Below are 14,251 nucleotides of genomic sequence, written 5' to 3'. Positions count from 1 at the left end.
TCGATGAAAGCCTTCCGCGTACAAAGTGTTATTGAATTAAAAAGCAGAGAGGAAGCCTGCAAGAGGCAAGAATGATCAGCAACGGAAAATAAATTGGCATGTTTGTGCATAAGGGGAAAAACACCCCCCCACACACACACACACTCCCAAACATACTACTAACTTGAGGAGAGGGGAGACCAAACATTCTGCTGTGTGAATTTGGTGCGCAAACCTGCCCTCATAGAGTGAGCCTGGACTACAGGAAACCAATTTTCACAACTTAAAAAAACCACCTCATTAGAACAAACGTTTTAAAAGAAGAAAGTAGAAAATCAGTGAAACTGTAAAGGCAGCACAATGCCAATTTATTCTTGGTGGGGCAAGGGAAATGAAGTTCCTAAAAATGGAGATTCGTCACAAAAATGACAAGTTTTACTAAAAGGTGCTTTCTATTGAAAACAGTGGCTTCCTCTGGTTTATCTTATCAGGGGATGAAAGAGCAGGCCAACTCTCACTGTGAGACATTATTATTATTTCTCAGCACAAAGGACTCCAAAAGATGGGAATTCTTTGATAAGGTACAGGGGTCATAGCAAGAAAGTTTGCTCAGACATATAACTACAGGTATTCCATATGCTCGAATAATATTATTTATATTTATCAAAAGCTCTCCAGAATTCGTTTATCAGGGCTCCCAAAAACACGCAGTTAATACGTTTTGCAAAGTCAGGCTGCCATTCTGCACCCAGTTACGTGGCATTACTGAAATCAATAATAATTGGACTGTGCGCAGAACCCGTTGCAGAGATTGTACCATCACACCCTGGGTTTTCGGGGTGGCGCAAGCCAGCTTCTATGGCGTGCCCCTCGAGCTAGCTTTGCCAAGGATCTTCCTAAGCTTTTTAATGTCCGTAAAATAAACATTAAAAGTGCTTGATGTGCAAGGCTAATAGTGATGATAGCACTTTCGCCGTGTTTTTTATTTTTCTGTTTTTTACAAAAGCTTTTTTTAAAAAACAAAGACATGGAAGGCGTATATAAAATACACTTGTGTGTAACGTAAGACATATGCATCAAAGAAAATTATTGCAGAACCGATGAAGGATGTTCCACCTTTTTATTCACTACCGAGTGAGTAAAATTAATAGACGTCTCCCCAGGAGAACCCACGGTGATCTACTAGCTTTCGCTGGTGGATGCTGCAGAAGTTATCTTGATATACTGGTTGAAAATCGTCTCGAAAGCTTCGTCTCTGTGTACCATGGCACCAAACACCAAAGGCTTGAAGGGGGGAGGAAGAGAAAAACAGAAGAGTCAGTAACAATAATGACTGAAATACGGAGATCCCAAGCGCATCGGTAAGAATGAACTGCGCAATCCTATACAGTGGTACCTCGGTTTTTGAACAGCTTAGTTCACGAACAATTTGGAACCCGAGCGCTGCAAAACCGAAAATAGGTGTTCCGGTTTTCGAATGTTTTTGGGAAGGCGAACGTGCTCCGTTTTTGCACCCCCCAGTGTTTCCTGTTGCGCTGCTAATTTGCGTCCCCTGTGTTTCCTGTTGCACTGCTAATTTGTGTCCCCCTCCCATTGTAATTCAAGCCTTCCGTTTCTGATTGCAGTGTTCTAAGGTGATATTTGGAGCTGATGTTTGCTGCTTTTGTTTTTGATATTTATTTGCTATTTATTTTGCATTTTTTGTTTTGAGGCTTTTTCAGTTAATTTGTTTTTGTGACTGTGAGGATCCCAGTTCAGCTACTGATTGATTGATTGATTGATTGATTGTGCAACTTCGGAAATGGATAAAAAAAACCATCTAAACAATGACTATCATCAGTGCAGATAAGAAAAAAAATAATTTTAATTTTTATCATCTACAATACTGTTTTATTTATTTTTTTAGTATAGTACATTGATTATTGCTTACATTTTATAGATCAATGGTCTTGTTAGATAGTAAAATTCATGTTAAATTGCTGTTTTAGTGGTTGTTTTTAAAAGTCTGTAACAGATTAATCCGATTGGCTCTTGCAGCCAATTGGAAGCCGTGGAAGCCCCGTCGGGCGTTGGGCTTCCAAAAATAGTTTGCAAACCGGAACAGTCACTTCCGGGTTTGCGACATTCAGGAGCCACAATGTTTGGGAACTAAGCTTCCAAGGTACAACTGTGTTGTTATTATGCTATAAGAGAGAAATAACAGGGTGCAGCAAGGGGGAGAAATTAAAAAAACAAACTATCATGAAAATCAGGGTGGAAAGTCAACAAAATAAAAGAAACAATAGCATGCATTGGAGTGTATTTGTGTATTATTGTTTTTTGAAAATTTAATAAACTATAATTGGGAAAGAAGAAGTCTCACTGAATTCAATGGGACTTATTCTCAGGTTACGTTCAAGTCATTCTTACCAAATGCCTTCACTAAATAAGTTTCTCATTATTAACTTCCCCAAATCACCATACTCTTTCCATTACTACTGACAAATAACGTGACTCGCTATTCCCTTTCTGCTCTAAAACACTCGCTGTGGTGGATTTTTGTTAAGACGGCCTATGCATATGCAAGCTAAAAAAGGACCCGAAACGTTTTCGCTTTCCCTGAAGATAATGACTAAATTCCCTTTCGTTGCAAATTGCAGCACAGATGCTTGCAACAACTTAAAAAAAAGGTTTAGTAAAGGAATCCGCGTGGCTCAAGTTAAGTGCTCCAAAAACAGACAAGGTCATCACAGCATTAATATTTCAGCCGGCAGAATTGATGGTGCAATACACGTTAAGATCCTTTTATTTGCTTGCTCACTTTTTGCGTAGACGGCGTTGATACTGCAATCCCCATTCCGGATCCGGGAAGGACGGAAAGCACTTTGTACTGAAAAGAAGAACGAAAAAGGAAATACTTAAATACTGAACCGGTGGAGGCAACGTGAGAAAGGCTCCAATCTGGCCAGGGCTGGAGACCTTCTCAGGTCGATAGCACAAAAGGGAGGGCATTAAAACAACAACATCATAATACTAGGAGAGGGGTGGACAACCCCTCTGCAGGCTTGAGGGCCACTGTCACTCCTGGACAGCCTCTCTATACCCTATACCTGGAGGTCTCAGGGAGGTTCACAGCAAGACCACAACATATAAAATCAAAGCAAAAGCAATAACCCAATAACAATCCCCCCAAAAGAGCCACATTTTAAAATCGTATAGGATGTCAATCAGGTCAACAAAAGGCCTGGTTAAAAAGTTAAAAAGTTTTTGCCTGGCACCTAAAAGTGTATAATGAAGGCACCAGGTGAGCATTCCACAGATGGGGAGCCACCGCATAGAAGGCCCTGTTCTCATGTTGCCACCCTCTAAACCTCTCTAGGAGGGGGCACACGAAGGAGGGCCTCAGAAGATGATCTCAGGGTCCGCGTAGGTTCATATGGGAAGAGGCGGTCCTTGAGGTATTGCGGTCCTGAGCCATTTAAGGCTTCATAGGTCAAAACCAGCACTTTGAATTGGGCCCGGAAGCTAATTGGTAGCCAGTGCAGTTGGACCAGGATCGGTGTAATATGCTCAAACTGTCTTGCTCCGGTGAGCAACCTGGCCGCTGAATTCGCCACCAGCTGAAGTTTCCGAACCGTCTTCAAAGGCAGCCCTACATATAACGCATTGCAGTAATCTAACCTTGAGGTTGCCAGAGCAGTAAGTGGAGCTAGGCATATGAAAGGTATCTTTTTGTATGGTAGTTTCTTCACATTCACACATCCCTCCATCCAGACAAACAAGAAGCACTAATAAGAGTTCAGGGACACAGTGCAGCTAGGCCAAAACTCTCAAGGAGAGTCCAAAGCAGGGCTGGTGAGGCTTGGGTGGCCTGGGAAAGAGTCCCCAGAACCAAATAGAGAGGCCTAGATGGCTGCATTTAAAGTTCCCCATCACTGTACTAAAAGGTAAAACGTAAAGGACCCCATGGCAGTTAAGTCCAGTCAAAGGCGACTATGGGGTTGCAGCACTCATCTTGCTTTCAGGCCAAGAGAGCCGACGTTTGTCCACAGACAGCTTTCTGGGTCATGTGGCCAGCATGACAAAACCGCTTCTGGCGCACAGAGGACCATGACGCAAGCCAGAATGCACGGAAACACCATTTACCTTCCCACCGCAATGATACCTATTTATCTACTTGTACTGGCATGCTTTCAAACTGCTAGGTGGGCAGGAGCTGGGACAGAGCAACGGGAGCTCACCCCGTTGCAGGGATTCGAACCGCCTGCCTTCTGATTGGCAAGCCCAAGAGGCTCAGTGGTTTAGACCACAGCACCACCCGCATACTTGGGTCCAGGGGTGCCAACTTGAATAAAACACTGCATAATCGATCACAAGACACTCATCATCTGAATGGCGATGCCCATCAACTTTGAGAGAGCTCTGCCCCCTCAAATATTTTATGGGGGTCCCTAGAGGATGGCTTCTAGGGTAGGATCTGCAATGGCCCAGAAATATGCTGGGAAAGGTAGTCTCAGGTTAGTTAGCTCAGACAAGTATTTCAGAGTTGTTGCGCTAAAGGAACTCCACATGATCTGAAGGTTCCACAGATCATGACAAAGAAACACAACACAATGACCAGAAGTGGCTCTGTACAGATAATAGATCTAGGTGCCAATGTGATGTTCAATTTTTTTGCCTCAGAACACAAGAATACAAACTTCATCCGTATTATTTATTTAAAAAAATGTTAAACAGACATTATGGACCTACCTTTTGAATATCTGTAATATCTGTCAATTTTATAACTTTATTTCTTTTAGATGAACCAGATTTGGAACTTTCAAAGCACAAATAACTGGACAAAAGGAAAGGAAAACATTACATATTATATAGATGTTTGAGGACCAAAATGATTCAAAGCCTTGCCAACTAACTCCAATTTTTAGTTTAAATACAAACCGCTTTGCAAATCAACGAGGAATAATTAAATTGCCAGACAAATGGGAAAAAAATGAAAGAGCAGTTACACCAAATCGAACAACTAAGCTCTATATAGTTTTAGAGACTGTCATACACTGACATTACAACCAAAACATGTGCATACACAATGCTAGAAGCAGCACATATTAAATACCCTTCCATAAGGAATTCCACACAGATATATCGCTTCCATTCATCAGGAAAGATTCAAGTCTCAGGAATATCCTCTTTCTCACCACTAGGTGCTTTTAGTCTATTTTTTACCCACAGAAATCAATCTGCCTGCCCTGAGTGTGACGATGTTTGGTATCACCCAAAACTTGGAGCTCTGTATGTTTCGTGGAATATTGAAGATTACAGATGAGGTAAAAGAACACCCCATTTTGCAATAAAGGGATATCCCCCCCATGAAGGCAAATAACTACCCAGCACAAATTAAGATTCAACTGACTACAGTTTGTTGCTCTTTTTCCTAGCAAGAGTGACTAGTAAATGAGTTCTGGCTAAGGGTTGACTCCACTGAGAGCAAAAATAAACAGTTTCCGTTCCAAATCAGAAAAGGCCTGGTTCAGGGCCAACGAGGCTCATGTGGTGGCCTTGAGAGGAGCTGGTGAGGGGGTTTCAACAAGTTTATGGGGTGAGAATATTGGGGCTCTGTGATGATGTGTACATTAATCTATCATATGCATTCCTTGAGAGGGGCAGCCAGGAGCACAACTCACTTGCCCTGGCATAACCCAGCAGAGGAAAAAATCCCAGGGGAGGAGATAGGTTTAAGATTCCCAACTCTTCTATGTGTGCAATTTGCACAGAGCCCTTGGGATCGAGCCAGACATATAATATGTCCCTTTAATAATACTTTAGAATGGCGGCAACACTTTGTGGAGAGCTTTGTCTGTCTTCAGTGACATCGTCACGTAGCCTAACACCAGCACACAGGTGTAACAAAGAAAGACTTCTGAGAAATTATTTCAGCTTCCCAGAATGCCCCCTTTCACACCAATAAAGTTCATTTGGCTCAGCCCTCCGTCTTCTGATTCTGAAGTATATGAAAGTGTAGAATTCCGGGATCTGCCTAACATGTGCACAGAAAGGCAGCAAGAAAGAAGCCCTGAGCCCAGCTTCGGCTGGGGAGGGAGGGATATAAATAAAATGTATTATTATTATTATTAAAATGTATTCTGGAAACACATCAGGTTCACTGAGTTTGAAGTCTGAAGCATTTCTCCTCAGACTGCAGAAATGCAGTAACTACAGGCCATTTCACTTTGACCTGTCTACTTTTGAGAAAGGTAAGGAAAAGCTAAAGGACCCCTTGACAGTTAAGACCAGTCAAAGGCGACTATGGGGTGCGGCACTCAACTCCGCTTTCAGGCCGAGGGAGCCGGCATTTGTCCACAGACAGCTTTCCGGGTCGTGTGGCCAGCAGGACTAAACCACTTCTGGCACACAGAGGACCGTGACGGAAGCCAGAGCGCACAGAAGCGCCATTTAACTTCCCACCTCAACATGGGCAGTTGAGCAGAAACAGCACCTGTCTTGCCAGATGCAAGGTGGTTCTTTTAAAAATGATTCGGAAGCAATGCAAAACATGAGTGAGTGAGAAGAAGATTTTATTCCTTAACAGCAAGTAATATATATATACCAGGACATTCACTTCAACCTGCCACTTGGAAGCCCTCAAGAAGAGGCAAAGTGACTCCCTCAGGTAGCCTTCGATTACATGGCCCTGCGGCCAATCAGTCCATGCACAAGCTTCTGTGGACAGTACCTATTTATCTACTTGAACTGGCATGCTTTCGAACTGCTAGGTTGACAGGAGCTGGGACAGAGCAACGGGAGCTCGCCTCGTTGCGGGGATTCGAACCGTCGACTTTCCGATCGACAAGCCCAAGAGGCTCAGCGGTTTAGACCACAGCGCCACCCGCACCCACCAAAAAGGTAAATTACCCTTGGACAGTGAAGTCCAGTCAAAGGTGACTATGGGGTTGCAGGGCTCATCTTGCCTTCAGGCCCAGGGAGCCGGCATTTGTCCACAGACAGCTTTCCAGGTCATGTGGCCAGCATGGCTAAACCGCTTCTGGCGCAGTCAACCATGGCTGCATGGATGTTAATGGCCCAGAGATGGAAAGAAGATAAAGTCCCGACCAGAGAAGAATGGCAGATTAAGTTGATGGATTATTCTCAAATGGCAAAAATGACCGGAAGAATCAGAAATCAGGAAGACCAAAATTTTAGTAAGGAATGGGGAAAATTTTTAATTTATCTTAAAGACCATTATAAACAGTTAAAATCGTGAGTAGGATTGGAATATCACTTGCCATTTAATGGTGATTTTTGGATATAATGGAGATGTAAAAGATTTGGATTATTATAAAAGATGAAGGAGGAAATGATTAACAATAGGACCCACAAAGGGGAAGAGGGAAGTCCAGGAGATTCTTGGAATCTTGTTTTTATTATGTATGTTGAATAAAACTACAATTTGTTTGATTGATTGCAAAACTATTGTTTGTTTGATTGTAAAACTATAATTTGAAAATTATAAAAACTATAATTTTAAAAACCCAATAAATAATTTAATTTTTTTAAAAACCCGCTTCTGGCGCAACGGAACACCATGACAGAAGCCAGAGCGCACAGAAACGCTGTTTAATTTTGAGAAAGAACATCCGTACATTCAGGATATTACAGCTACACTTGGGTGACTCTTTTCTGACACATTAAATCCAACTCTCTTATTATTTCTTGAGGAGATGCCTACTATTTCATGAGTTGGTTCTAACTCATGTGAAAGGTCAATGAATCCTGTTGCAACAAGTTCTGGTATTCTCATGAGGGGGGAAATCCACTGAGGGCTAGTTTGCACACCCTGTATATTTTTCTTACATTTATTTACGGTGACACATGTGAAATACCTTTAACCTTCTCCTTTGGTTTAATGGCACTTGCAAAAGGAGTTGCACTGTGTTTTTCCCTTTGAAATTTACAAAAGTGCTGGTGCTTCCAGGTAGTCAATTTTTTCCCAGGCTGAAAACTCCCGTTACAAATCGCGTAAAGACTTACTTTTCTGTGACGTAAAGCACTCCATTTCTAATGTAGTCTGTGGGCATCTTCCTGTCTCTGTTAATTAAGCAGCAGCGCCAGCCATTCTCACACACTGTCAAAAGAAAACCAACACATTATACTTCATGCAAGAAATTGAGGGGCCAAACCTTCACAGTGGCAGCCCAGGAAAAAGACATTTTCCCCAAAAAATAAAACGGGACACAGACATGTTTTGTTCCGTTATGGTGACAAATCTTTCTTTAAAAGCAACAAAGCCCACACACCAGAATTCCAGAATGCGTACCAAAACTTTTTCTAAACCCTGAAGTATTTGTTTCAAGAACTGGGTTAAGTTACTTCTCTCGCAGGATTATGAACCTTTCCTGCCCTCTCAAATTCGTGCTACCACAAAAGGCAAACCAAGCGGCAGGCATCAGGTTCGCTCAAAGAATCTTATGGATGTCAGATAAAAAATTAATTTGGCCTCTTGCTCACAGGACCTAACAGCAGATAACATTACAGGGCAGTTCATTTTCTCAGTACCACCGCACTGCGCACAATTCTTTTTTTAAAAATGCGCTTCTATTTACGGCCAACGCCCGTGTATTACGTATGCGCCGCTACCTGACAAAGGACGTTCGTTTTCCGACAGATTAAATACTTCATAGAAGTTGCCTCTCTTGGTGGTGTGAAATCGGCTGCTGTCTTCATCTCTGTTTACTCCCGTCGGGGCGCTTGAGCCCACGCAACTTCGTGACGTTGCCGTTTGAAGCTGCAAGGAAATAAAATCGGATTACCATTAATGCACGGCAAATGCATGAAGCGCACAGGGGCAGCTTTGCGATTTTATGCAATCCTTAGAAAAACAACAACACCCTGCCTTTATTCTTCAATACGTGCATTTATGGGGGGGGGGGCAAGGCTTGATACCCAACACAACTGCATGTCTTGCCCACGTAGACCAGTGTTGTAAAAGGTCGGGAGTGGAGTTTCAACGTGAGCCAGAATTAGATCCAATCTATCCATTCAGAATTATCAGGTGGTACAATAAAACTTTGGGACGCGGGTGGCGCTGTGGGTTAAACCACAGAGCCTAGGACTTGCTGATCAGAAAGTCGGTGGTTCGAATCCCCGCGAAGGGGTGAGCTCCCATTGCTCGGTCACAGCTCCTGCCAACCTAGCAGTTTGTAAGCACGTCAAAGTGCAAGTAGATAAATAGGTACCACTGTGGCGGGAAGGTAAACGGCGTTTCTGTGCGCTGCTCTGGTTCGCCAGTAGCGGCTTAGTCATGTTGGCCACTTGACCCGGAAGCTGTACGCCGGCTCCCTTGGCCAATAAAGTGAGATGAGCGCCGCAACCCCAGAGTTGGTCACGACTGGACCTAATGGTCAGGGGGTCCCTTTACCTTTGCCTTTTGCAATAAAACCGAACTATACCACTTCTTACTGCAGCTCACTGTACGCAGACGTGAACTGCGTACAGTGGTACCTTGGTTTTCGAACGTAATCCATTCCAGATTTCCGGAACGTTTGAAAACTGAGGCAAAAAGGGCAGCCTGCAAATTCAATAGAGAAAACTGGAAAAAAAACCTCAGTGGGAGCTATTCTACTTCCGAGGCGCGTTTGAAAGCGGAAGCATTGACTTCCGGGTTTTCGGCGATCGAAAACCGAGCTACCACTGTATTAGAAAGCTCCTGTACTGTCTGTGTGGAGCGTGTCCATGTGTCACAACTCTTGAGAAATCTAGTGCATCGGGAAGAGAAGCTCCAGTACAGCCCTCTCTTGCAGAAACTTTTTTTTTTCTAAATGCAGAAAGGTCTTACAAAGAGAGAAGAGTGAGAACATGCAGCGCCGCACGTTCATTCAGAAACGGTGCCATTTCAGGTGGGCTCTATTGTATTTTGTAAAGGCTGGCTGCGATCCTAAGCGGCACATGCAAGCAAGGGGCTGTTCAGGCGTGCTTTTATTGTAAGCCACCCCGATAAAACGGGGCCGAACCGCAGGGTGTCATCGCAATAAATGATAAAAAGACGTTCCCATGTGGTCTGCCGTCCTGGCCCTGGCAAGGAAAGAGATCTGCTCAGCTCTTAATAAAATAAAATGTGTAATGGACCCTCAGGCCGCTATCTCGATGTTCACTCGCATATTACGCCCTCAAACTCTAAGGAATGTCAAAGTTTTGTTTAACCATTTGGCATCTTAAAAGCTGGCGCAATAACTCCTAATTAAGTAAATTCTGCTTGAATGTTTCAGTTATGCACTTTAAACCCTGCTGATTTATTTGCTGCGCAGGGCTCCTCTGAGAGAGAGGGGTGGGGGATAGACATTCACTTCATCAACATCATATGACCATCTCAACTTGTCTGGACTGCAATCTTTAACGCAAAGCTTTTTTAAAAAAAGTTCCAGTAGAATTGCAACTGAGAAATGAGAATATGGTGAACGGGTCATTCCACGCCAAATCAAAAACCACAAAAAAAATCCTTCTTATTTTTAAAACATAACAAGTTCATGGTAGCCCATTCTAAAAAAAAAAGTATGATACATGTGTTAGTTGAGGTTTGCGTGCTATGGCTTATTGAACCTACCAAGGTACAAAATGGCTAAAATTCACTTTGAATGGTCGGTGACCCTTGTCTGTAGCACTCAATACAATTTTTGTACATTATTTTGAAAGAGAACAAAATTAGCTTTATTTTGATACCAAAATAAGCGCAATTGGTTCAAAAATAAGCGAAACGGGGTTTTTCTAACTTGACGCAGAAATTGCATTAGCTTAATTCATGCAAAAATTGAATTTTTAAAAAAAATTCTCCTATGCCCAATTTTGGACAAAAAGATCTAACCTCAAAAATTAATTTGAGGTTATCTCATAGGTAACATAAATTTCTTTTGAAGAAAATCTGGGTTGTGAGAGCACAGTCGAGTATTAAAATCAGGTAATTTGGCATGGAATGAGCCAAACACATTCCCCAACAGCCATATTGGGGACAACTGGGCGTACCATTAGTCTACTACAATGTTGCTGTTGCTATTTATTTATTTATTTATTTATTGACTGCCCTTTGCCCTAAGGTCCTAGGGCAAGTTAAAACGATTAAAACACTATCTCAAGAGCAGCCTAAAACAGGCGGCCATCATGGGAATAAGGTGGGTCCTCAAAACGTGCTTCTCATGATGCCAAATTTCGGGAGTAAACAAGTGTGTTTGGCTCCTTCCACATCGTCATAAAGCGTTTTCCAGAAGGTTCTGAATCCTTTCAAGCACTCCGACACATGCACCCGCCGGACAACTGGAGCTCCAGACTTCCTGGCAGCACTATTTTTCTAGAAAAAGGGGTGCCAGAACTCACCACAAACGCCACCTCCCCTTGTTCTCTCAGAACGGCAATGGCGCCCACCTGAGAGGGACCGGAACTGAGTTCCGGCGAGTTCCGCCTGAAAAAAGCCCTGTCCCTTGGATGCCAGCCAGAGGAGGAGAGGGCGTGAACAAGCATGTGGCCCTTAATTCTTGCCTCCTGTCTTGGATTCTCTCACTTGGATCCCCTGCTTGCTCAACGGCATGGTTTGTCCTCCCAAAATTGGAGGGCTAGCTCTGAAGCAAAAACCTATAATCGGTGCAATTCAGAATGCTGATGTTTCACGGTTCCAAATCCTGTACCTCAAGGACCACCTCTCCCCATATGAACCAACCTAGACCATGTGTTCATCTTCTGAGGTCCTTTTCCATATGCCTCCTCCACAAGAAGTCCAAAGTGGTTCCTCTTCTCCTGGGCCTTTGGTTAATTAAATTATGGTCTTTTAAACTGGGTGGGGAGTACTGTTTTTGTTTGTGACTGTGCTATGTGTGTAGAGAAGGGCAACCAAGGTGATCTAGGACAGGGTTCCCCAAACTTGGGTCTCCAGCTACTGTTGGACTACAAGTCCCATGATCCCTAGCTAGCAGGACCAGTGGTCAGGGAGGATGGGAGCTGTAGTTGGAAAACAGCTGGAGGCGCACATTTGGGAAACCCTGATCTAGGGCCTGAAAACAAAGCCTTTGTGAGGAACAGTTGAAGGGTCTGGGTATGTTTGGCCTGGAAAGGAAGAGTCTGAGAAGAGATAATGAGAGCCATCTTCAAATATCTCAAGGGCCGTCTCGAGCTTGTCTTCCCTGGTTCCGAAGGGCAGGACTCAAGCCAATGGCTTCAAGTTGCTAGAAAGGAGATTCTGAGTAAACTCCAGGAAGAACTTTCTGACAGTAAGAGCTGATCGTCAGTGGAACCGTCTCCCTCAGGAAGGTGTGGACTCTCCTTCCTTGGAGGTCACCTGCCATGGATGCTTTAGCTGAGATTGCTGCATTGCACGGGGGTTGGACTAGATGATCCTTGGGGTCCCTTCCAACTCTAAGATTCTATGCACCGTATTTTTCGCTCCATAAGACGCACCTGACCATAAGACGCACCTAGTTGTTTTTTTTTTGGGGGGGGGGGAATGCAAGGAAAAAAATATTCTTTAAAGGGAGCGCTGAGCAAAGCCTGTATGCATCCCAGGCTCTGATCAGCGCTCCCTTTCACGAGTCGCGTGGAGCGTGTGTGTGGCGCTTGCAGGCCCCCAAGAGCCACACACACACTCTGCGTGGCTCGTGAAAGGGAGCGCGGCTCTTGGGGGCTTTGGCGGGAGATGGGGGAGAGGACAGAGCCGTGTGCTCTGTCCCTCCCCGCACCTCCCGCAAGAGCCGCACGCTCTTTAAAGGGAGCACGGCTCTTGGGGGGTTTTCCATTCGCTCCATAAGACACACACACATTTCCGCTTACTTTTTAGGAGGGGGAAAATGTGTCTTATAAAGCGAAATATACTGTATTTTTGTGTTTTGATATCGTATGAAAGGTGGCATAGAAATTTATATAATAATAATAATAATAATAATAATAATAATAATAATAATGGAGAGAGCTTTCGGGTGTAGGACAGGCTCTGCACTGAAGAGTGTCACTTCCAACTCCCCATAGCTCAGTGGTGGCCAAACTTGGCCCTCCAGCTGTTTTTTGGACTACAACTCCCATCATCACTAGCTAACAGGACCAGTGGTTAGGAATGATGGGAGTTGTAGTCCCAAAACAGCTGGAGGGCCAAGTTTGGCCACCACCGCCATAGCTGGAGATAGCATATCTGTCCCCAATCTCCCTCACATAATTCTGTCTGACTCTGAACATCAGAACAGGATCCTTTCGCTAGACGGCATTTAACAAGCACATCAAAATAACTCCTTCGACTAGATCTGGAAATATTATTGCACACAATTAATTCAAGATCATTCAGCTAGCAGGAGCCACACTTACTATGCATTTCCAAGAAACTACAAATTAAAACCAAGCCATTAAATATATGCAACACACACAAACATACAAAGTAACTGTTAACTAAATACACAAGCTTACACACGCACACACACAGACAAAAGGCATCAGCTCATTATGAACACAAATGATCCAATTGAAAGAAAGAAAGTGTTGCACGCTAAGATCCGTACCTTTTCATGCCCTGACAGCTAGCAGGAAAGGAAAAAACAAACAAACACAAATGTGACAGTGACAAAAGAAAAAAGCGAAATCTATTTAACTGTATAATATACAGAATAAAAAACATGAACTGAGTGAAGTTGCAAGGTTGTACATTCCAAAAGACTACACACAATGATTGCAATATTAAAGGGAAAAGGGGGGGGAAATCACTCCAATGTATCAGTGGTTAGAGCATATATTTTCAATCTGTTTAACAGTGGGTGTAACTTTTCACTTCATTTTGTTTATAATTTGGTATTAGCTGAGAAAGTACGACAGAAGGTTAATTCGGTGTAATGTAGATAATGAGTTCTCCATAGATTCCTTTGATAGACCAAACAAAAGAATATATGCGTATGGGCAAAGCAGCTCAACTGAAGAAAAGCTGAACGTTCAGAAAAAGAGTGCAATACAGCCCCCTCGTGACTGGACCACGTAAAATTATGGGTGGGGGAAAAGCAGTTCAAGGCTCTGTCAGATCAAAAGTGTCGCTGGAATGTAGAACATTTGCACCTTTGAGAAATTCAGGAAGTCTCTGAATGAAGTACTGGGCACTCCAGATGCAAGAAAATGCTGAATTCTTTAGGGTAGGGATGGAGAACTGGATCCAGCCAGATTCCATGGGCCATTTTTACATGTGACGTCAGGTGATTCCAAGACAGGGCAGCTGTCTACCTGCTCCATCTGGTACTCAGGCTGAGACCCTACCTGCCCGCAGACTGTCTTGCCAGAGTGGTGCATG

General features: G+C 43.5%; 1 protein-coding gene across 4 annotated transcripts in view; it reads right to left on the bottom strand.

Annotated features, from left to right (window-relative positions):
• Positions 1–434: 434 nt before the first annotated feature.
• The window catches only part of GRAMD4 (GRAM domain containing 4), a 110,869-nt gene continuing 97,052 nt past the window's right edge, over positions 435–14,251 (bottom strand). For 3 of the 4 annotated variants that reach the window (XM_053406598.1, XM_053406596.1, XM_053406599.1), the window contains 6 exons: positions 13,479–13,496; positions 8,593–8,740; positions 7,987–8,080; positions 4,711–4,795; positions 2,780–2,848; positions 435–1,263 (listed from right to left, as the gene is read on the bottom strand). In XM_053406598.1, the coding sequence (XP_053262573.1) occupies positions 1,162–1,263; positions 2,780–2,848; positions 4,711–4,795; positions 7,987–8,080; positions 8,593–8,740; positions 13,479–13,496 (516 nt within the window). In that variant the 3' untranslated portion in view covers positions 435–1,161. The remainder of the gene's footprint in view (positions 1,264–2,779; positions 2,849–4,710; positions 4,796–7,986; positions 8,081–8,592; positions 8,741–13,478; positions 13,497–14,251) is intronic. The other variant, XM_053406595.1, reaches the window with a different exon arrangement.

This window comes from Podarcis raffonei, chromosome 10 (genome assembly GCF_027172205.1).
Source record: "Podarcis raffonei isolate rPodRaf1 chromosome 10, rPodRaf1.pri, whole genome shotgun sequence".
In the NCBI taxonomy this organism is placed as follows: Eukaryota; Metazoa; Chordata; class Lepidosauria; order Squamata; family Lacertidae; genus Podarcis; species Podarcis raffonei.
The sequence above is the reverse complement of the archived record's forward strand: the minus strand, read 5'-3'. Positions and strand labels throughout refer to the sequence as shown.